Raw genomic sequence first — 23,665 nt, forward strand, 5'->3', positions numbered from 1 at the left:
AGCCCACCAGATGTAGAGACCTTTGCAAAGTATTATGCCTCTAAAGTTAGTCTATATACTACTAGCTCAGTCTGTAACTCTAGAAATGAATGAAATATCTCAGTTTTTTCTGTTTTTTTTTTTTTTTTTTTTTTTTTTTTTTTTTTTTTTTTTTTTAGGGCTGCACCTGCTGCATATGGAGGTTCCCAGGCTAGGGGTCAAATTGGAGCCACAGCTGCCAGCCTACACCACAGCTACAGCTACACCAGATCCGAGCCACATCTGCAACCTACAACACAGCTCACGCCAACGCCGGATCCTTAACCCTCTGAGCGAGGCCAGGGATCAAAGCCACATGGTTACTAGTCTGATTCGTTTCCACGATGGGAACTCCAGAAGTAATCTTTTCATTTGGCAAATAAAAGCCTAAAACGTAAAGACTACAGACAGAGGGCAGTCTTCTTTTTTTTTTTTTTTTTCCTTTCTTTTTTGCCACACTCTTGGCATGTGGAAATTCTGGGGCCAAGGATTGAATCCATGCCACAGGAGTGACTCAGTCTGCGCCGAGAAGCTCTCTGCTGATTCAGAGACACTCTTAGTGCCAGAATGACTTGGCTCTTGAAGGGGGTGCCCTGTAATAACCCCGTTAGGTTTTCCATGTCATTATTCTGTGCTTTAGAAAAGCTAATGAAACCTTTTGAAACACTGTTACTTCGAACTTTAATAATTTGGATTTTTAGGGAGTTCCCGTCATGGCTCAGTGGTTAAGGAATCCGCCTAGGAAGCATGAGGTTGCAGGTTCGATCCCTGGCCTCACTCAGCGGGTTAAGGATCCAGCGTTGCCGTGAGCTGTGGTGTAGGTCGAAGATGCGGCTCAGATCTGGTGTTGCTGTGGCTCTGGCGTAGGCAGGCGGCTACAGCTCCTATTCGACCCCGAGCCTGGGAACCTCCATATGCCGCGGGTGCGGCCTTAGAGAAAGGCAAAAATAAATAAATAAATAAATAATAATTTGGATTTTAGAAAATCAGATACAATATGGTATAAAGTATTGCTTGATTAAATACTAAATAGATAAGTTGTGTTTCATTAGACCTTTTATATTATAGTAAAAAAATTTTCCTCCTCCCTTAATTATATATATGTATCTTTAATATTAGTCAACTGGATTTTTATACAGAGATAATAACCATCTTATTTTCATTTCTAAATAACTTTGGGGGGCCTTTATAGCATCAACTGCTAGCCATGTAGATGCCGACTGCTTTTTGTGTGTTTTCCTGAGTCACGGCGAAGGCAATCACATCTACGCATATGATGCCAAAATTGAAATTCAGACACTGACTGGCTTGTTCAAAGGAGACAAGTGTCAGAGCCTGGTTGGAAAACCCAAGATATTTATCATTCAGGTAAGACTGCTTATGTTATAATCTTCACTGTAACGTCCATGCTTCTGTACATGGGATTAGAAAAAAACTAAAGGCACTTCTGAGAGGAACTTTTTCCAGGAATCATGAGAAAGGCCCTTTTTTGACTCCTGGCCAATCAGTGTTACCATCCGAGCTGTTAATAGTAATTCTTTCTTGACATAAAGATAAAGATGCTCAGTATCTTTATCACTGGCCCTGACTTGGGACTGACTCAGAATCACGAATGTGCTCCTCCCTGGCCCAGCCCGGTGTCGAGGCAGAGCTGCTGGAGAAGAATGTGCTGAGGGAAGGGTGCAATGTGTGAGGGGCTGTCTGTTCAGACCAGGTTTGGTTCGGGGGTGGGAGAGCTCACCAGCCTGTGGGAAAGATGTGGGCATAAAGCCTTCTATGCCAAGCTTGCCTCATCCTTTCACGTTTTCCCTTAAGCCAAGATGTGGTCACTGCCACCATTACTGGTATTAGGGATAAAAACACGTGGGGGCCTGAATAACTCCATTGGTACCTCAGTAAGGGTTTTGGTCGAAAAAGAGAATTCCTGACGTTTCAGAGCTGCAACCCTGTATTTCCAGGAGTGGCACAGAGGCCACAGCCACATTTTACACCCTGCCATGCTTTGGGGGAGGAAATAGGGGAGCTATAAAAAAAAAAGTCCAGGATGACTCCCCGGTGTCTTCTTTGGACAGCTGCATTGGGGTGCATGAGGTGTATCTACATTGGAGATACAGGTCTAGAACCTGTCAGGCAGCCTGGGTCGGAGAAATAAGCTTGGGTGTCATGAGGATGGGACTAGAAGCCACAGCAGCAGGTGAATTTCCTCATGTCAAGTAGAGCCTAGAAAACGAGTATAAAACAGAACCGAGGGACACTGATGAGGAACGAGCAGAGGAAGGATACCAAGGAGGAGGGGTCCAGAGAAGCGGGAGAAAAATCACGAACAGTAATGACAGAGGAGTCCTTCATGGAAAAGGCCGTGCCCAGCTCTGTCGGACAAGAGGATTGGAAATAACTCACAGGCCACAAAGGATGGCAGTGTTTTACCAAGTTATGCTATTGCTCTCTGCCTCAGGTTCTTAATCTGTGAAATAGGGATAAAATAGCACTTCCTCGTGGGATGACTGTGAGGATAAAATGACCTGGCCTAACACACGAAAAACCCCTGAACAGCGCCCAGCACCTGGCATGGCCCCAAAAGGCTGGCGCTTGCTCTCACTGCAGTTAGTTTGGCAAGTGATGGCATCAAGTGTTCCACTTCCGTTTAGAAACACAGTAGAAAATAAGGTCTGAAAATAAGCCTGATAATACTTTGCTATTTTTTTTTTTTTTATTTTAATGACTGAAAAAAGACCTAAAATCGCAGCTTCTGGAAGAACATTTGTTCTTGCCAGTCTTGTATCTCTCCTCGAACTTGACCTTGGCCTCTCGTCGGGCCTTGCATTTGTTTTTACTCGATGAATTTTATTACATTTATAGTTGTACAATGATCATCACAATCCAGTTTTACAGGATTTCCATCCCACACCCCCAGCGCATCCCCCCACCCCCCAAACTGTCTCCTTTGGAAACCATAAGTTTTTCAAAGTCTATGAGTCAGTAGCTGTTCTGCAAAGAAGTTCATTGTGTCCTTTTTTCAGATTCCACACGTCAGTGATAGCATTGGATGTTGGTGTCTCATTGTCTGACTGACTTCACTTAGCATGATCATTTCTAGGTCCATCCATGTTGCTAAGAATGCCAGTATTTCGTTCCTTTCAATGGCTGAGTAATATTCCATTGTGTATATGTACCACCTCTTCTTGATCCACTCCTCTGTCGATGGACATTTAGGTTGTTTCCGTGTCTTGGCTGTTGTAAATAGTGCTGCAGTGAACACTGGAGTACATGTGTAATCCTGATAATACTAAATAAGATTAAGATAGCCCTGTAAAAATAGGATACTAAGGATCTTTATTCAATAACTCTGAAATTCATCAAAACTATTTCTTTTAAAGCATGTACTTTTTTCACCATTTCAGAATTGATGGATGCCTTTATAATACTATAGCAGAATCTTTAAGTCACTGGATTAAAGTTCCTAGGGCTGCCAGAACAAAGTACAGGCATACCTCACTTTATGGCACTGCAGATATTGCAGTTTTTACAAATTGAAGGTTTGCGGAAACCCTGAGTTGAGCAAGTCAGTGGCATTTCTCCAACCGCTTAAGCTCCCTTCGTGTCTCTGTGTCCCATTTTGGTAACTTTCATATTTCAGACTTTATTATATTCATTATGATGATCTGTGATTAGTGATTTTGACATTACTGTTGCAAAAAGATTATGACTAGCTGAAGGCTTAGGTGATGGTTAGCATTTTTTGCAATAAGGTATATTTTAATTAAGGTCTGTACTTTTTTTAGACAATGTTATTGCACACCTAATAGACTACAGTATAGTACAAATGTAACTTTTATATGCACTGGGAAACTAAAATATTTATGTGACTTTATGGCACTATTTGTTTTGATGCTATGGTCTGGAACCAAACCTTTCGGCTCCCTGAGGTGTGCCTGTAAACAGACTAGTTAGCTTAGACGTCTGAGATCAAGGTGTCAGCAGGGTTTTCTTGTGAGGCCTCTCCTCGACTGGCTTCTTATCCATTAGGTCATCACGTGGTCTTTCCTGTGTGTGTGTCCATATCCTCATCTCTTTATAAAGACACCCGTCATAGTGGAGTAGGGCCTACCAGTAGGAGCTCATTTTACCTGCATTACCTCTTTAAAGACCATATCTCCAAATACAGTCACATTTGAGATACTGGGGGTTAGGACTTAAATATAGTAATGGGGGGGGGAAGGGGAGTGGGCAAAATTCAGCCCACAATAACCATTTAAGAATAGAAAATGTTAGCCTTTGTGTGAGTTAGAATGGTGGGTAAGAACTCGAGCCTCTCAAGTGTCATTTTGACATTTAATGATTTACAGCAGCAGCTTGGTGAACAAAACTCAATCTGGGACTGCATTAACCTGATTAAATAGAAACACTTAGGCAAATCCTATAGCTTTCTTGGTGCTGTGGTGTAGGTAATCCATAAGAAATTTTGAGACCACAGATGCTTGCCCCTCAATGACATACCTTTTTTTGGTTTTTGGCCATGCTCGCAACATGTAGAAATTCCCGGGCCAGGGATCGATCCCTCAGCACCTGGGCCACAGCAGTGATGATGCCAGGTCCTTAACCCACTGAGCCACCAGGAAACTCCTACAATGTACCTTTCAATCAACATACTTTGGTATATAGTTGAGGATGCCCATTTTTTTAAGCATTAATATAAGAAAACATAAAAAGGAAGAGTGTTGTCTTTGGTCTGCTCTAAACCTGGATGGATTGTTTCTGAAGTGCCTGTAAAGCGACTTCTGTTCATGTTGCTAGGGAAGCACTGAATGATCCATTCGCTGTCAACACAAAGCATTAGGAAGAACAGGTAAGTAACGGGGGGCACTTGGCTCCTTGTCTTGCAGGCGTGTCGGGGAAACCAGCATGATGTGCCAGTCCTGCCTTTGGATGTCGTGGATCATCAGACAGACAAGCTGGATGCCAACCTAACCCAGGTGGACGCCGCCTCGGTGTACACCCTGCCTGCAGGCGCAGACTTCCTCATGTGTTACTCGGTGGCAGAAGGTGGGGGGGTGTTTAATACAAATGCTATTGGCTTTCTTGGCTTAAGTTCCTGTAAGGTTCACTTGGGCTTGATTGAGGGGAGGGCTTTCTATTGGGACACGTGATTTGGTGGTGCTGTGCTCAGGTGTCTTTGTGCCATGGGGTCAGAGTGATCTTAAAGGTATAAAATAACCTTGCAGAAAAATCCTTCCTGACATCTCCATTAAATCAAGCTGCAAGGATAATTATATTGACTCTGAGCAGCAGAACGCGTCAGTTACGGATGATGATTGCTACTGTGCTAACACTCATGGGAAACATTGTTGAAAAATATTTGGCTGACAGTTGTCCTCTGCTCTTGCAGTAAATAGACCTGTATGGAATTAATCTTTTCTCCCACGTGGGAAAAATCAAGATACATTTTAAAACTGTATCATGGGCACATCTTGGACTTTTTAATAGTGTTTTTTCAGTCACAGTAGCTGAAAACTAGAAGACTTGAGTGGCTTCGCCTGTCTTTTTTAGGTTATTATTCTCATCGGGAAACTGTGAACGGCTCCTGGTACATTCAGGATTTGTGCGAGATGCTGGGAAAATTCGGCTCCTCCTTAGAGTTCACAGAACTCCTCACACTGGTGAACAGGAAAGTGTCTCAGCGCCGAGTAGACTTCTGCAAAGACCCAGATGCAATTGGAAAGAAGCAGGTTCCTTGCTTTGCCTCAATGCTAACTAAAAAGCTGCATTTCTTTCCGAAATCCTAATAAGGCATCCTGGTTTATGTGTCATTCAAAATCAGTTTTCTCTTTTTACATAAAGTAGTATCACTAGGCTGAAGAATTATGGTGTAGGAATTTAAAACATTTTAAAGCTTTAATGAGAATTTTTTAAAAAGTTCATATTGGACATGGTGAAGGGGTTTAATAGACATAGAAAAGAAATCCTCAGGGAGGGCCTATAAATAGAAATTTATAAGCATTTGTAATTGCCTTTTGTAGTAAATTTCAGGGTTACTCAAAATATCTTATTTAACTTGTATTTTGTGACTTTTTTATAAAACTGTTTTTAAGGGTTTTTGAAACCTTAAAAATTACTTGTTTTCCCTTAATATTTGAAATTCATATTTTATTAAATTTTTCTAATTCACATTCATATATTCATTTGTGTGATTTATAGTAAATATAAGTCGTATAAATTCATCTTACATATGAATTGTCAATTTTATATAGGACATTAACTCTCACTTTAAAAAAAAAAATAAGCCTTCAAGAATTATTACATGGCATTCTAAGGAAGAACTAGAGAACACAGTTAATTCTTGGTCAGTAGAAGCCATGTAACTTACTAAGTTTGATTCTGTCAGTATTTTATGCAAGCTACTGTCCACTGTCCAGCAATCCCACTCAGACCATCAAAACATTCATGGAGTAATGTTACTTTGAAGGTTCGTTTCTTACTAATATGATATTACTCGGCTTTTATGTTTTGCTAATAACCTGCCAGAGGCAAAAGATTTAAATGTCTGGGGAACAAACTTGTGAGCTGCTAGTTCAGAAGCAGTAGTTTGCTTATGTCGTTCCATTTGTTCAAAATATGTGCCGACTCGATGCTAAAGTCAGTGGGACATTTATACTTTTTTGTGTGTAGTCGTGACAGGGTCTCCACTGTCAGTTGAAAATTTTACTTTTCCTTTAACCCCCTATGCACGGGCATTGCCATCTCCATGGCCCTTCTTACAAGAGCAAATGATGCAAAAACACCCCTCAGTGAACACTGGCCCAGCCCTCAGGCAAAGGTTACGCAGCTCAGGTTACCTACAGGAAATTAACTGATGTTATTAAAAAACACACCCCAGCACACACACACACACACACTTTTTTCCCTGAATGTGATCAAAGGGTTAATTTTTTTTTTTTTTTTTTTTTTTTTTTTTTGTCTTTTTAGGGCCACACTTGCAGCATATGGAAGTTTGCAGGCTAGGGGTTGAATCAGAGCTGTAGCTGACAGCCTACACCACAGCTCCCAGCAAGTCCAGATCCTTAGCGCACTGAGTGAGGCTAGGGATCGACCCTGCGTCCTCATGGATGCTGGTCAGTTTTGTTTCCGCTGAGTCAGGACAGGAACTTCTCAAAGGGTTAATTTGAATAAAATCCTCTTGTACAGATGTGGTGATAGTGGAACCCACACATCTGGGCACCAAAATGCCATCAAATCTGAGCTGTGGAAGCAACAGGAACTCAACTGAATTTTCTTTATAAAGAAAATTGTCAGAGTTCCTGTCGTGGCTCAGTGGTTAATGAATCCGACTAGGAACCATGAGGTTGCAGGTTCGATCCCTGGACTCGCTCAGTGGGTTAAGGGTCCGGTGTTGCCGTGAGCTGTGGTGTAGTGGCAGCTACAGCTCCGATTTGACCCTCAGCCTGGGAACCTCCATATGCTGCAGGTGCGGCCCTAGAAAATACCAAAAAAAGAAAAAAGAAAATTGTCTCAGGGCGTTCTCGTGACTCAGCGGAAACAAATCTGACCAGTATCCTTGAGGACACAGGTTCAATAGCAGGCCTCTCACAGTGGGTTAAGGATCTGGTGTTGCCCTGAGCTGTGTGGTGTAGGTCGCAGACACGGCTTGGATCCCACATTGCTGTGGCTGTGCAGCTGTGGCTCCAATCGACCCCTAATCTGGGAATTTGCACATGCTACAGTTGTGACCCTAGGGAAAAAAAAAAAGAAAACCGTCTCAGAATAAATCAATCCTTTCGTGTAATAACATTAACATGTGATTTGTTTGGATTTCTTCCATTTTTGTTCCAATCTGTTTGAGTAGAAAGATTATACGCTGTTTATATTAATACCAATCTATAGTTTTAACATAAATGACATGTCTCATTTGAGAAATGACAGTCTAAGTTCTAAAAATGGTCCGAATGTCCTGCCTCTGATCGCTGAGCTATCATGTCCTCCGTAGGGAAACCAGTCGCACCTGTCACAGGGTAAGTACGGTGTGACCTACACGCAGCTCCTTCTCTGAAGAATTAAACTCTTAATTTTACTTTGTCAAGTGGGAAGATACAAATCAAAGGGAACTGTCTTTACTAAGAATTAATTCATTTTTCACATGACAAATTTTCTAAAGTCCTAAAAACAAAGAAGTACTCTTTTTTCTTTTTCCATGGTCGTACCCATGGCATGCAGAAGTTCCCAGACCAGGGACTGAACTTGAGCCGCCGCTGCAACCTGCATGACAGCCACAGCAATGATGGATCCTTAACCTGCTGTGCCAAAAGGGAACATCCAAAACACAGAAATATTCTTTGATAACTGTCTCTCATGTTTTGTTTTTTTTTTTCTTTTTTTTTTTTTTCCTTTTTAGGGCCACAGCCATGGCATATGGGAGTTCTTAGGCTAGGGATTGAATCCAAGCTTTAGCTGCTGACCTATGCCACAGCCACTGCAACACCAGATCTGAGCCACATCTGCAACCTACATATACCATAGCTCTCGGCAACGCCAGATCCTTAACCCACCAAGTCAAGTCAGGGATCAAACTTGCATCCTCATGGATACTAGCTGGGTTCTTAACCCGCTGATCCACAATGGGAACTCCTTTCATATTCTAATTCAAGGGTCAGTAAAATTTTTCTTTAAAGAGCCAAGGAGTAACTACTTTGGGCTGTGCAAGTCACTATCTCTGCTGTGACAGCCACAGTTAAAGCATCAGTGAGCATTGCTGTGTTCCAATAAAACTTTATTTACAAAAATAAGCATAGGTATTAGTTTGTTGACCCCTGCTCTAATCTACCCTTTCTTCCCCCCAGATTTTCCTTTGGACTCTGCAAGAATTCAGAAGCCATTCTTTCTACTGTCCTAGTCTCAGCTTTTCCCTAGCACTGTATCTGAAAATGCCACAGACCTTAAACCTGTCTCTTGGTACCTCATTGGGCCCAGGCATTCTTCTCGGTGCTTGGGATGGAAGCGTCAGTGAATAAAGCAAACAGCACTCTGTCCTCTTGGAATTTACACTCAGGTGACACTTGCAAGGTATCTGCCTTAGAGGTTAGGCATGTTCAAAGGATTTTATCTCAATTTTCAATATGGTCAAGATATTATCTCATAAGTTAATTTGATGAGGAGAGGTCAGGTTAATCATCCGAGAATCTCCAACTAGGAATCTACTTGGGGCCAAAGCCTGCACGCTTGCCAACCCATACTGGATTCACTCGGCTGATTTCCACGTTAAACCCATCATCTGACCCCATCCTCCTGGTTCAGCCTTATTTTAAGACATAAATTTCTTTTCACTGTGTATCCTCTGCTTCGATGGAGAAAGACCCCCCAACAGACAGCCAAGACCTGTTCTGGGACTCCCCCACCACCACACCCACCCATTGTATTTTCTCTGCCTGAGATGCCTTCTTTCCAAATTCCACCTAAAAGGCAAGGCCACCTTTCCCAGTTGGTTTCTCTTAACTTTCACTATATTGATGGTCTTGTCTCTTCCTGGGAATAGAGTTCCTCAAAGGCAGAATATGTCCTAAGGGCTTGAAATAATAACCTGGATGGCATTTATTATAAAAACATATTAGTGCATAGCCTTAGCATGTTAATTACACACATGAATTTACTGCTAATCCAGAATCTCTGGGTTTCAGAGCTACTGATACAACCACCAGGTGATCACTGTGTTGCTGTACTTATGGTGTAGGAAACCAGCTTTTGTTTGTTGTGGCAAACCCACAGCATATGGAAGTTCCTAGGCCACAGATCAAATCCTAGCTGCAGTTACTGTGGCAAGGCCAGATCCTTTTAACCCACTGCACGAAAAGTGTAGAAGTTTGAATCTGATTTGATTGAAATATATATCCTAAAAACATTTTTTTTTTTAAGCAAACCTCTTAATATCAGGGTGTCATTACCTTTTCTGTCCCATAGTCACACTCTGAAAAGGTTACATCCTGGATAATGTATTAGATACCATTAGAAAGATTTATGATCTACTGTGAGTAGAAGCTTATATCTTTTCTAGCTATGGGCACTTGGGCAAATTCACCTCTCTAAACCTCAGTTCTCATTGAGATTAAAAAATAGCTACATGCTAGAATTACAAGATTACAAATAATATATACATAAAATGCCTAGAACAGTATTGGATAACAATAAATAGTACCTAAGTAAATATTAGTTACAATGAAATGTTTCAAATAACATAATAATTTTACCTATATATATATATATTTTTTTTTTTCTTTTTTTTAGGGCCGCACCTGTGGCATATGGAAGTTCCTAGGCTAGGGGTTGAATCGCCTGTGCCACAGCAACTAGGGATCCAAGCAGCGTCTGCGACCTACACCACAGCTCATGGCAACACCAGATCCTTAACCCACTTAGCAAGGCCAGGAATCTAACCCGAATCCTCAAGGAGACTAGTCAGGTTCTTAACCCGCTAAGCTCCAACAGGAACCCTAAATTTTTGCTATATTTAATGATAAAAATCTTTCAACTACTATGAATTTAAAAAGAAATTAATGACGATGATTTTTTTTTTTTTTTAGGGCCACACCCGAGGCATATGGAGGTTCCCAGGCTAGAGGTCTAATTGGAGCTGTTGCTGCTGGCCTACACACAGCCATAGCAATGCCAGATCCAAGCCACATACATCTGTGACCTACACCACAGCTCATGGCAACGCTGGATCCTTAACCCACTGAGCAAGACCAGAGATCGACCCTGTGTTCTCTTGCTCCTAGTCAGATTCGTTTCCATTGAGCCATGACAGGACCTCCAATGACAAGACGATTCTAAATGAAGCCCAAGCATTTAGGTGAAGCCAAGCACACTGACCAGTTCGCCTCCGCACAGGAATGAAACAGGGCAGCTGATGAGGACTCTCAGTGTTAAGGGCTGGGCTGCAGCAGGAGCTTTGATTTTGATGGACACATTCAAGCTTCTTCCAGGAGTCAACTTCAGCAAGCCGTGAAAATCCACAAACCAAAAATCTCAAGTGACAACATCAGAGAATACCTGTGTTTTGTAAGCATTTTTTTTTTTAATTAACAAAAGAGATTGAAACAGTCAAATTAAATATACTACGGGACTAAAAAAGTTCCAGTTGCTAAGTTGCAAAATGAACACATAATGGAAAAATTCACTGACATTTAAAAATGTAAGATTACTTCTTTTCATCGAGTTCCTCCACCGGCATCTGCAGGTAGAGAGAGTGGCGCACACGTCTCAGGGCTTCGGTAGCCTGTCCATGGGAAGAAGAGGCACTGATCAGAGAGGACCACAAGCTTATCGGGTTAGTGCTTATGAGGCAGGCTAGACCTTTAATGTCTCCTTAGGGCAACACATACAAGTGGCAACTGCCAACATTTTAATTTTATGTGGATCCTTTTGCAAAGATGAAGTTTCTTTTTTGTCTTTTTGGGTTCGCACCCGAGGCATATGGAGGTTCCCAGGCTAGGGGTCGAATCAGAGTTGTAGCTGCAGGCCTACCCCGGAGCCACAGCAACGCCAGATCCGAGCCTCGTCTGCGACCCACACCACAGCTCATGGCAATGTCGGATTCTTAACCCACTGCGTGAGGCCAGGGATCAAACCCACAACCTCATGGTTCCTAGTAGGGATTCGTTTCTGCTGCGCCATGACAGGAACTCCCGAGTTTAAAGTTTCTATACACTCTTATAGTTCTAGTTAAATTCGTTTCCCCCTTTATATCGTTTTTTTTTCCAGCTCATTAAAAAAATAACAAAACAGAAAACCACTCTGACCTATCAGTTTCCCTCCCCCCCCAACTTTATTACCTTAAAAAAAAAAAACTTTATAAGGTGCTCTTCTAAATCTTCAATGTTATAAACTAGTTGGAAGAATAGTCCTTAGCCTTCTTGGACTGGATCATTTAAATGCAAGAGTATCCACTAAATTTAGAAGAAAGCATCATTATATTTTTTACTAAGGAATGATTATCTGTAATTTAAAAACAGATATGTATATATTTTTTTGTGGCCACACCTGCAGCATATGGAAGTCTCCGGGACAGGGACTGAATCTGAGCCATAACTGTGACCTACATATACCATGGCTGTGGCAACACCAGCTCCTTTAAGCTACTGTGCTGGGGCAGGGATAGAACCCATGCCTCCTCAGAGACCCAAGCTGCTGCAGTCAGATTCTTAACCCACTGTACCATAGCAAGAACTCCTAAAAATATTTTTTTTAAAGGCTCTTTATCTCCAATTTTTGGGCTACAGATTCAATTCTAAATATAGCTTTCCTTTTTTAAAATTTGAGGGGTGGGCAGTTTAGAAGGTACAGGTAACAAAAGATATGATGATTACTGGCTATTAAATGATCATGCATTGAGCAATGGAAGATAATTTTACCAAAACTTTTTTCTTACAAAATTGCTAAGAAAAATTAGAAATCTAGTTATGCATTGAGAAGTCACCCTCTGGACAAAACTAATGAGTCCACTAGGAGGCCAGAGATAAATGGTCCCTAAAAACCAGATTGTACTAAGTCCTTCAGAGTACAGGATCCAGAGTCAAACATCTGGCTTCATACCCTGGTTTCCCCACTTTCTAGCAGGGTTTGCCTCTCTTTTCTCATCTGAAAGCTGGAAAAGATGAAAGAAGGAACACCGTATTAATTCTATTTTTATTTAAGGAGCAGAAACTTCTCAGTGTCTTTAGAGAGCTTGAAATTGTTTATCAGAGTGCTCACTTTCCTTAAAATTCTACTTACTTTCATGTTCTTAATGGTACAAAATCTGCAGTTGAGCTTGATGTTGGACTTTTTTTCTTTAAAAACACATATTCACTTAGACATAGAAATTATTAGGAGTTGCTGTCGTGGCGCAGTGGAAACGAATCCGACTAGGAACCATGAGGTTGCGGGTCAATCCCTGGCCTCACTCAGTGGGTTAAAGATCTGGCATTGCCCCGAGCTGTAGTGTAGGTTGCTGTGGTGTAGGTTGCAGATGCAGTTCAGATGCAGATGCTGCGGCTGTGGCCGGCAGCTGTAGTTCCGATTGGACCCCTGGCCTGGGAACCTCCATATGCCATGGGTGGGGCCCTAAAAACCAAACAAACAAACAAAGAAATAGATTTCTATTCAAAACCATTATTTTACTATCTCAAGGTCATGTAAGACATTTCCCATACACATTTAAAGCTATCCGCATGTCAAATACAGAAGAATAAAACCGGAGGAAATTAACAGGACATGACAGCTGTTAAGGTCACAGAACAAACCACAACACCGAGCAACCTATCTCACACCAAGACTTAACCTGTGAGGATGAGCCACCAACTGTATTTCCCTCCCAAATAAGACCAGCTAAAAGATGTCACATGTGCAATAAGGTACCTTAGCAAGATCTTCTTTGAGCTTGTTGTACTGTGCCACGTCAAAATGCTGCTGCTTTGATCTCTTGTGGAAGAAGTGAAGAAACTGCCGGCTCTTAACAGCTGAGTAAGTATAATCCTAAAATAAAGAAAACAGAACATGTTTTAAATGAACATAATGCCTCTGCCAGAAACTTGCCTTAGTAACAACAAAGCAACGGAAGGCGGACGAGTAAAATATTTGCAGTGGCCATCGGAGCGAGCATACGGCGACACAAGGAAAACATTTAGTCTCGTTTGAGACCAACTGCTCCTTTCAAGAGCAGGCAAGCTGGGAAGAGAAATCACACACAGAGGGCTAGAAGATAGAAAAAGGAAAATGGAGATTTTTGGCACAATAATCGCAAGATAAAGCTAAAGTTACTGGGTGGTCTGCAATTACAAATTCACTTTTATTAGATTTGATGTCTTCATTTCAGTGGAGTCATTCATTACACCTTACGTTGTACCATTTACTTCCTTAGAGCAGTTACATATAGTTTCTCTGTGCTAGATACAAATCACCATCCACCAGAAAACCACCAAATTTCACAGCTGAGAGAAACCCAGGGAGCCACAATTCAGTTAACCAAAAAGGTTTTATTGCTCATTACTTTTATTGTCAGGAATTATTTACCGAAGATGTTGTAACTTACTCTTTTCTTAAATGACTCACCTGTCGAGTGACTATAAAGTATGCAAAAAAGACCATGGAATTTGCAAAGGTGATGAAGTACGTGACTGGTTCCATGATATCCCAGGAGTACACCCACCAAGTGAGCCAGGCCAGTGCCCCGCCCTGAATGGACAGCAGTGCCAATCCAGCCCACAGGAGTCCACTGGATTTGGCTTCTGCGCGTGCTTCGATTTTAGCCTTCATCTGAGGGGAGGAAGATGACTGTTAGTCTCAGTTGACAGTGCACCAGCTACAAAAACAGGTGGGGGGCAGGAAGGAACAAAAGGCACATCTGCACTACTTTAAAGAGGTCCTATTGATGGAAAAAAAAAAAACAGAATTTATGAAACATATACATTAATGGGTGATCACTTATTTCCAAATCGGGTCATTCATAGACCATTTTTTAAAATTATAAGGGTAATACCTGCTCATGGAAAAAAATTTAAATAGTATAGAAGGGTAAATAATGAAAAACTCAAAAAGTCATCCTCTGAAACCTAACTAAAATTATATGGCTATTTTTTTTTCTACTAATAATTTTAGCCAATAGCTTTTTTTTTTTTTAATATTGCTCAATGAATTTAGTACATTTATAGCTGTACAATGATGCATGCCTGTTTTCTTTCACCCAGCAATTTCACTTCTGGGAAGTCATTGGCACACGTGTGATTCATTAGAGGTTCATTCTTAAGAGTAAAAAAACAAAAATTACCCATTTTTTCATCAAGCTATCATATAGCTGTAATGAGGAAGCTCTCAAAAATGGAGATCTTTCCAGCATATACTATTAGTGAAAAAAGGTGAGACTAATGTATGACAAAACATACCCTTTTCCAGAAAAGGGAACACAATAATATATTTGTATTTATGCATGGATAAAGTCTGAAATGATACACAGGTTCAGGGATGTGGTCTATGGTCTGGGACAACACCAGATCCTCAACCCACTGAGCAAGGCCAGGGATCAGACCCACATCCTCATGGATACCAGTCAGGTTCATAACCTGCTGAGCCACAATGGGAACTCCTATAGATCTTTAAAAGCTTAATGCAAGTAATTATATCACCAACTTTTTAAAAAACAAAAAATTAAAATGTGGGCACACTATGGCTGTGCCTTGGAGAGGAGGCGCAGCGGAGCTTAAGGTTCAAGTTCTGGCTCTACCACCCATTAGCTCTGCATGTTGCTGTCTTAGTGTCCTCATCTCAAGAATGAGGAGGATAATACCAAACCCACAGGCTCACTGTGAGGATTAATGGAGAAAGTGAGCGCCTGTAAAACATTCAGATTAATGCTTACATGGAGTTTGCTCGACAAAGTATTGGGTGTTATTTACAATGGACAGAGTCAACGATGATGCTTCCAAACCTGTTCAAGGGGCTGCAGCTGTCCCTTCAGGTGGTTAATTTTCTCCAGTAGATGGCGCTCTCTCTGTTTCTGAAACTCGCCTGAATGCAAGGTGGTGAACAGTCTGTGAACCAAGGATTTCATGTTTTCCATCTCAGTGGCATGCTCGCTACTCGGTTTTTCTGCGAAGACAAGACACAAGGGAACCATCACGTCTTTTCCTCCAAGGCGTGTCAAGTCCAGGGAACCAAACCTGAGTCCCCAGGGCTGGCCACCTGGCACTCCCTACTCCAAGGCGGGCATTTGGTATTGGCTTTCATTCCTGTCTCAGGTGATTCTATTGCTCCCTCTCTGGAAAAATAACAAACCCGACAGTAGGATTAAATATCATAAGGGAAAGAAATATAAAAAAAGAATGTATATATGTGTATAACTGAGTCACTCTGCTGTATAGCAGAAATTAACACACTATAAATCAACTATACTTCAATAAAAATAAATTGTTAAATATTCCTTGTTTTTGTTTTTCTAATATGACTAGGGCTGTTTCTTTTTTAAAAAGAAAAGTAACATGAGAGAAGAGAGCATCCATCTGCCATAATCCAGGTAATACCTCACCTTAGTTTGTAACACATTAGTTTACAGGTTCACTTTTATACCTGAGTTAACCTAAAATTCCTTTTTTTTTTTTCTTTTTTCTTTTTAGGGCCACACCTGTTGCACATGGAAGTTCCCAGGCTAGGGGTTGAATTGGAGCTACAGCTGCCAGCCTATGCCGCAGCCACAGCAGCACAGGATCCAAGCCTGGACTTCGACCTACACCACAGCTCAGGGCAATGCCAGATCCCCGACCCACTAAGTGAGGCTAAGGATCGAACCGGCGTCCTCATGGATACCAGTTGGATTTGTTTCCGCTGAGCCACGATGGGAACTCCCAAATTCTTCTCTCTTTACCCTTAATTTTCTATCCAAAAGCATTTTAGGATTCACTGGGGAAGGAGCTCATGTACAAACATGTAAACAAAAGGATAATACACATGCAAAAAGCAATTCAAGTGTAAGTTCTTTTCAACAGGTGTAGATCCCAAGGAAGGTTCATATTGACAAGAAAGGCAATCACAATTTCCGAGTTTTTTTGGCTGCCCCACAGCATATGGAGTTCCTGAGCCAGGGATCAGATCTGAGCCTTAGTTGTGACCTAAGCTGCAGCTTTGGGAAGGCCGGATCCTTAACCCACTGTGCTGTGCGGGGAATCCAGCCTGTGTCCTGCATTCCTTTAAGATGCTGCTGATTCTGTTGCGCCACAGTGAGAATGCCACAATTTCCAAGTTCTGAACACAGAGAGCTTTTTTGGTTTTGTTTTTGTTTTTAGGGTCACACCTGTGGCATATGGGAGCTCCCAGCCTAGGGGTCGAATTGGAGCTACAGCTGCCGGCCTACGCCACAGCCAATGCACCTCCGGATCTGAGCCACGTCCGCAACCTACCCTACGGCTCGTGGCAACACTGGATCCTTAACCCACTGAGCAAGGCCAGGAATCCAACCCACATCCTCATGGATACTCGTCAGGTTCATAAGCTGCTGAGTCACAACGGGAACTCCCGAACATGGGGTTCTTTTGATGATGGATTTCTCTCATCCTTCCACTTCGGTGGGTCTATAGGAAATTGGAAGTCTTCATTCTGTCCCAGTAATGACCAAGCTGAACAAACTGAAAATCAATAGTCTTCTTGGATTTGTGAGAAAACTGAGATCACAGGACAAACTGCTGCACACGAAACTGGAGAGATGGATGGGCGAGTCCAGAGAATCACAACATAGCAGAGCAGGATCCTTCACGGATCCCAGGGAACTGTAACTGACCGGTTACTACAGGTTTGGTGGAGACAACTCTGAGTTAAAGACTACAGTTGCCCCCAGTTTTATGGGGGCATGCCCACTCTTCCGGGAGCTGTACCCCCAGGAGTTCTACCAGGATCTCATGGTGAAGGTCAGAGAGGAAGACCCTGTGCTGGAGAAACAGCCACTCTCGAATACACCAGAGCATCTTGTTCTTAATCAGGCCGGCCCTCCGAGAAATCATTTTTACCAGCGCCTACCTACAGAGGATTTTAAAGGCATCTGACTCATCTGCGGGAAGGGAAATACCCAATTCTAGCACCCTCTAGCCGTCCTTATTTTTAACCCTCAGAAAGACATGGAGTTCACTGTCCAGGGCACAGGCTCAGGAAAGAATGAAAGAATGACCTAATGATAGGACTAGAGAACACATCCCCCCCCACACACACACCTTACAGTCATACCATTAAAGGCTTGTTTGCCATGGCTCCCTTTACCCAGTATATAGTGTTCAGCTTTCAACAAAGAATTACAGGGCAGGAGTTCCTGTCTTGGTGCAGGAGAAACGCATCCGACTAGGAACCATGAGATTGTGGGTTCGATCCTTGGCCTCATTCAGTGGGTTAAGGATCCGGCGTTGCCGTGAGCTGTGGTGTAGGTCGCACCTATGGCTTGGATCTGGCGTTGCTGTGGCTGTAGTGAAGGCTGGCAGCAACAGCTCTGATGAGACCCCCAGCCTGGGAACCTCCATGTGCTGCAGGTGCAGCCCTAAAAATACAAAAGACAGAAGAAAAAAAAAAAAAAGAATTATAGGGCATACCTAAAGGTAAAAACACAGTTTGAACAGACAAAGCAAGCATCAGGACCAGAGCTGGATATAGCAGGAATACTGGAATAATAGAGTAATCTGAAGTAATAACTATAATATATGACAAGGGCTCTACTGAACAAAGCAGACAAGATGCAAGAACAGAGAAGTAACGTAAGCAGAGAATTGAAATTTCTATGAAAGAATCAAAATGAAATGCTAGAGATCAAAAGCTGCTACAACAGAATAAAAAATGCCTTCCATGGACTCATTAGTAGTAGTACAGGGCTAAGAAAGAATCTCTGAGATTAAGGATGTCAATAAAAGTTTCCCAAACTGAAAAACAAAGAAAAAACTCCATCATATTTAATGTGAGAAACCTGACGCCTCCCTGCGAAGACCAAGAAAAGGGTAAAGTATTTCCTCTCATCACTGAAAAATCATACTGCGAGTCCTCGCTAATACATTAAGAAAATAAAAGTTGATTATGAAGGAAGAAATAAAATTGTCTTTGTCCACAGATGACATGATTGTCTATGTGGAAAATCTGAAAATGGACCAAAAAACTCCTGGAAGTAATAAGCAATTATAACAAGGTGACAAGATACAAGGTTAGTATATAAAAGTCAATTATATCATATCCTTGAAGTGAACAAGTGGAATTTGAAATCAAAAACACACCAGCAAATACATTAGCACCAAAAGAAATTGAAAAACTTAGACATAAATCTAACAAAAAATGTATGAGATCTCTGTGAGAAAAACTACCACACTCTGATAAAAGATATCAAAGAAAAGCTAAATAAATAGAAATATTCCTTGCTGATGGATAGAAGGACTCAATTATTATCCAGCTATCATCAGTTCTTCCCAACTTTATCTATAAATTCAATGCAGTCTCAAGCAAGAGCTCAGCAATGTTTTGTGGAAATCAACAAATTTGGTTCTAAAATTTATATGCAGCATCCAAAGATTCAGAACAGCCAACTCAGTACTGAAGAAGAATAAAGGCAGAGAACTGACACTGTGCAGCTTCCAGGCTTACTCTAAAACTACAGTGTCAAGGCTGTGGTTCTGGTGAAAGGCCAGAGAGATCAATGGAGCAAATTCGAGAGCCCAGAAATAGACCCAAATAAATGCGGTCAACTGATCTTTGATCCAGGAGCAAAGGCACAGAGTGGAGCAAAGACAGTGTTTTCAACAAACTGTGCTAGTAAGAACTGAACATTCATATGCACAACAATGAATCTAGACTCAGACTTTACACCCTCCACAAAAATTAACTCAAAATGCATTGTAGGCTTAAATATAAAATGCAGAACTAGAAAACTGCTAGAAGATAAACTCTAGATGACTTCGGGTACGGCGATGACTCTTAGATATAACACCAAAAGCATGATCCGTGGAAGAAATCGTTAAGCTAGACTTCATTAAAATGCAAAACCTCTGCTCTGCAAAAGACAATACCAACCAAATGAGAAAACAAGTCAGAGCTGGAGAAAATATTTGCAAAGAGAGATATGATAATGAATTGTGATTCCAAAATATACAAAGAAGTCCAAAACCAACAAGAAGAAAATTAACATCCTGCTTACAAAACGGACAAAAGGACAGAACAGACACCTCACCAAACAGGAATATACAGATGGCAAGCAAGCATTTGAAATCATACGTTATTAGACAAGTGTAAATTGAAACAATGAGCTGCTACTACTTCACATTAGAAGAGCCCAAATCCACGACGCTGACACTAAACGCTGGCAAAGATATGGAGCAACAGGAGCCCTCATTCCCTGGGGACGGGAATGCGAAACGACGCACCTCCTTTGGAAGAAAGTCTGCCGGTTTCTTACACAACTAAACATGCCCTTACTTTGTGTACCAGCAATCATGCTCCTCGGTATCTACCCAAATGAACTGAAAACTTATGTTCACACAAAAACCTGCACACCGATGTTTATAGCCACTTTATTCATAATTGTAAAAACTTGGAAACATCCAAGATATCCCTCAGTAGGTGAATGAAGAAATAAATAGTGATACATCCATGATAATAGAATATTATTCAACACTAAAAAGAAATGAACTATCAAGCCATGAAGAGACATGAAGAAAACTTAAATGCACGGAGTTATTGTCGTGGTGCAGCAGCAACAAATCCAACTAGGATCTATAGGATACGGGTTTGATCCCTGGCCTCGCTCAGCGGGTCAGGGATCCGGCATTGCCATGAGCAGTGGTGCAGGTCGCAGATGCAGATTGGATCCCATGTTGCTGTGGTGTAGGCTGGCAGCTGCAGCTCTGATTCAGCCCCTGGCCTGGGAACTTCCATATGCCTCACCTGCAGCCATAAAAAGGCAAAAAACCAACCAAACAAAAACTTGAATGCATACAATTCAGCGAAAAGAAGTGAAGTCTGAAAAAACCTACATAATTTATGATTTCAATATTTAACATTCCGCAAACACAAAACTAGGGAGAAAGTAAAAAGGCTGGTTGTTGCCAGAGGTTAAGGGGCAGGTAGAAACGAAGCAGCAGAGAAGAGAGGCCTCTGGGGGGCAGTGGAACTACAACGGCGAACACATGTCATTACACACTTATCGAAACCCATTAAAAAAACCATAAAACGGGGGGAGAGAGATGAATCAGGAATTTGGGATTAAATATATATATACGACTACATATAAAGTAGATAAACAGCGAGGACATACTTTAAAGCACAGGGAACTACATTCAATATCTTAGGATAACCTGTAACAGAAAAGAATCTGAAAAAGAATATATCTTCTCATATATATATACATACACACACACACGGGTATAACGTCCTGCTTACAAAATGGACCAAAGAACTGAACAGACACCTCACCAAACAGGATATACAGATGGCAAGCAAGCATCTGAAATCATTCACACACACACACACACACAAGTATGACTGAATCACTTTGCTGTATACCTAGAACACCGAAAATCAACTATACTTCAATAAAAATGTTTTAATTCAAAAGAAAACAGCGGTTCCTGCGGTGGCACAGTGGTTTAGGAACCCAACTGCAGTAACTTGGGTCGCTGTGGAGGTGCAGATGCAATCCTCAGCCCGACCCAGTGGGTTAAAGGATCCGGCGTTGCTGCGGGTACAGTGTAGGTGGCAGCTGTGGCTTGGCCCAGGAACGTCCGTGTGCCACGGAGGTGGCCATAAAAATAAAGCAATCAATCCGGAAAAAAAACACCAGAACCATAAAAGGTATGACACCAAGAGTGAACTCTGAAGTAAAATAGGGACTTTGAGTGATGATGATCTGTCATGTAGCTTCATGGACTCTAACAAATGACCCTCTCCGGTGCCTGATAGTGGGGACGGCTGTGGGAGAAGGGGGAGGAGGTGGGAACTCGGCATTATCTGCCCCACCTTGCTGTGAATCTAAAACTGCACTGAAAAAGTCATGTCGGCTTTAAAAAAAAAAAAAAAAAAAAAAAAAAAGAGTTAAGAGCTGTACAATAGGACACACTTGAGTTCAAGATTTTCAGGTCCACTTCTTAACCCAATAACGTCAGATTAAGCAGTCAGGATCCTAAAATGAAGACTTAAAATTCTAAAAAGAGCATGTGAGACTAAAAGCCCTGAGAGACAACGACTACCGATCATCTATATCCTTGCTAGACAAGCTTGAACATGGTTCTCCAGAGCCTTCTTGGTCATGGGGTTAATTAAAAAGATTCTCGAGATAAGTCTACACCCTGGGGGGCGGGGGGGAGACAGGGAAAGGCAACTGTTAAGATAGTTGCATAGCTGTGTTTCTTACCTTCCTTGGAGCACTGTACCTCATATGTTATTTCATTAATAACAAGTTTAAAATCATTCATTAGCAAAGTTTCCATTAAGGTTGAAGCTGCCACTTCACTGCCATCTGAAAATGCAAAAATATGTCCTTATTTTAGTAGAGTAAGAACCATTTTCTAACATGTAGAAAAATACTTACCGACCCTGGTCTTCACAGTACAGTAGTGGACATTTGCCTTTTGGGGAGGGGGTCCCCAGTACTGTTCCCCCTGGGAGGAACCCTCCTTGTTTCTCTACGGCCCATGACACTGGACCAACAAGAGCAGGCAGGTGCTCCCTCTCTGGCGGCGGGGCTGGGATCCAGACTGATGTTCCTGGTGAGACTGTGTCTGCGGACAGTCATGCAAAGATCCTTGGAGAGGGGGACACTGCACAGCAAGGCCGGAGCAGTGCCGGTGGCAGCCAGGGGAGGGGAGTGTCAGCAGCAAAGCCCATCAGGCCATTCCCAGGCTAACCTCTTAACTCTCGTCCTTCTTAGGCTCCTGCCCTCCTCTGAGCCTGGCTTCCTGTCCGTTCCAATCGGACCGCCTGGTGACACACTCCTCTGCTTAGCCAGAGTCCCTTTCTGCTGCTTACAGCCAAGCCCCTGCCCCTGACTGGTACGTGGAGGCATGCAGGTAGCAACATTTTTAAAAGCCCACCTTTCTCTTATTTACGTACTTATTATTATTATTTTGTCTTTGACTTTTTAGGGCTGCACCCACAGCATATGGAGGTTCTCAGGCTAGGGGTCTAATTGGAGCTACAGCTGCCAGCCTACACCACAGCCACCCCAGATCCAAGCCGTGTCTGCGATCTACACCACAGCTCAGGGCAACGCCAGATCCTTAACCCACTGAGCAAGGCCAGGGATCAAACCTGCAATCTCATGGTTCCTAGTCGGATTCGTTTCCGCTGCGCCACAACGGAGATGCCTATTTATTTAAATGTTATGGCTGCATTTGCAGCATATGGAAGTTCCCGCCAGGGACTGACTCTGAGCTGCAGGTGCAGCAACCCTAGATCCTTTAACCATTGCACTGGGTCAGGGATTGAACCTGCACCTCCGCAGCGACCAGAGCTGCTACAGTCAGATTCTTAACCCACTGCGCCATGGCGGGAACTCTTCTCATTTTTAATTACCGGAGGTGACTGATGGGTGTTGGTTAAAATTTAGGAGCCAAGCAACACCACAAACCACCACCACACAGGGCTCCCTCCCCTTGTAGCTTAGGAAAGATGAGGAGAGTCAAAACTGAGAGGGGGTAGGGGTGGCAGGGAGAGTCACAAACACAATTAAACCCAAGGAGTAAATATGCATTTGTGGGGTTTATTTCATAGAGGTGGAGACAGGCAGGAGGGATTCTAAAAGTAATTTCAAATATCCTAGGACCATTTCAGGAAAAAAAAAAAAATCTCTGGGAAAATTTCAGTCGAGATTGGGCACGATCAGGGTGGTATGGCTGCAGGCACCTAGGAAAACTTCAAAGTCAGTGTGCTCTGCACAGTTTCTTATACAGCCTAGTTTTTGCTGCTCTATTTTTGAGCTTTAACGTAACCCAGGTGTCACTGAACAATAAGCAAAAAACTGATGCTGGCTGGGGTTTCTCTCTCGTTATTCTTTCAGAACCGTCTACATATAAGTACGTGATGTAAAATCAAGGATGTGTGTTTTCGCCCAGGCTGGCATTTGCTTGGCTGCACTCAATCAGAGCTATTTCAGCCACACTAATGTGCTTGACAACAGTTAACC

At 42.3% G+C, this 23,665-nt stretch overlaps 2 protein-coding genes across 9 annotated transcripts in view; one reads left to right on the forward strand and one right to left on the reverse strand.

The window, feature by feature from the left end:
- CASP6 (caspase 6) overlaps positions 1–6,183 on the forward strand; it is a 1,021,045-nt gene extending 1,014,862 nt beyond the window's left edge. For both annotated transcript variants that reach the window (XM_084973221.1, XM_005656547.4), the window contains exons 5-7: positions 1,211–1,386; positions 4,902–5,061; positions 5,566–6,183. In XM_084973221.1, coding sequence (XP_084829347.1) covers positions 1,211–1,386; positions 4,902–5,061; positions 5,566–5,801 — 572 coding nt within the window. In that variant the 3' untranslated portion in view covers positions 5,802–6,183. The remainder of the gene's footprint in view (positions 1–1,210; positions 1,387–4,901; positions 5,062–5,565) is intronic.
- The window catches only part of MCUB (mitochondrial calcium uniporter dominant negative subunit beta), a 120,388-nt gene continuing 99,429 nt past the window's right edge, over positions 2,707–23,665 (reverse strand). Inside the window, exons 4-10 of one of the 7 annotated variants that reach the window (XR_014813194.1) lie at positions 21,896–22,000; positions 15,464–15,624; positions 14,092–14,295; positions 13,399–13,515; positions 11,185–11,278; positions 10,873–11,052; positions 2,707–7,744 (exon numbers count right to left, since the gene is read on the reverse strand). Coding sequence is in view for 3 of the 7 variants with exons in the window: in XM_084973190.1 (XP_084829316.1) it covers positions 11,201–11,278; positions 13,399–13,515; positions 14,092–14,295; positions 15,464–15,624; positions 21,896–22,000 (665 nt within the window). In the remaining 4 variants the exon portion in view is untranslated. The other 6 variants (XR_014813192.1, XR_014813193.1, XM_084973190.1 and 3 more) reach the window with 6 other exon arrangements.

The sequence above is a fragment of the Sus scrofa genome, chromosome 8 (genome assembly GCF_054392235.1).
Source record: "Sus scrofa isolate SSC_HxYL_T2T_F1_AM1 chromosome 8, Sscrofa_HxYL_maternal_Yorkshire_Landrace_v2.0, whole genome shotgun sequence".
In the NCBI taxonomy this organism is placed as follows: Eukaryota; Metazoa; Chordata; class Mammalia; order Artiodactyla; family Suidae; genus Sus; species Sus scrofa.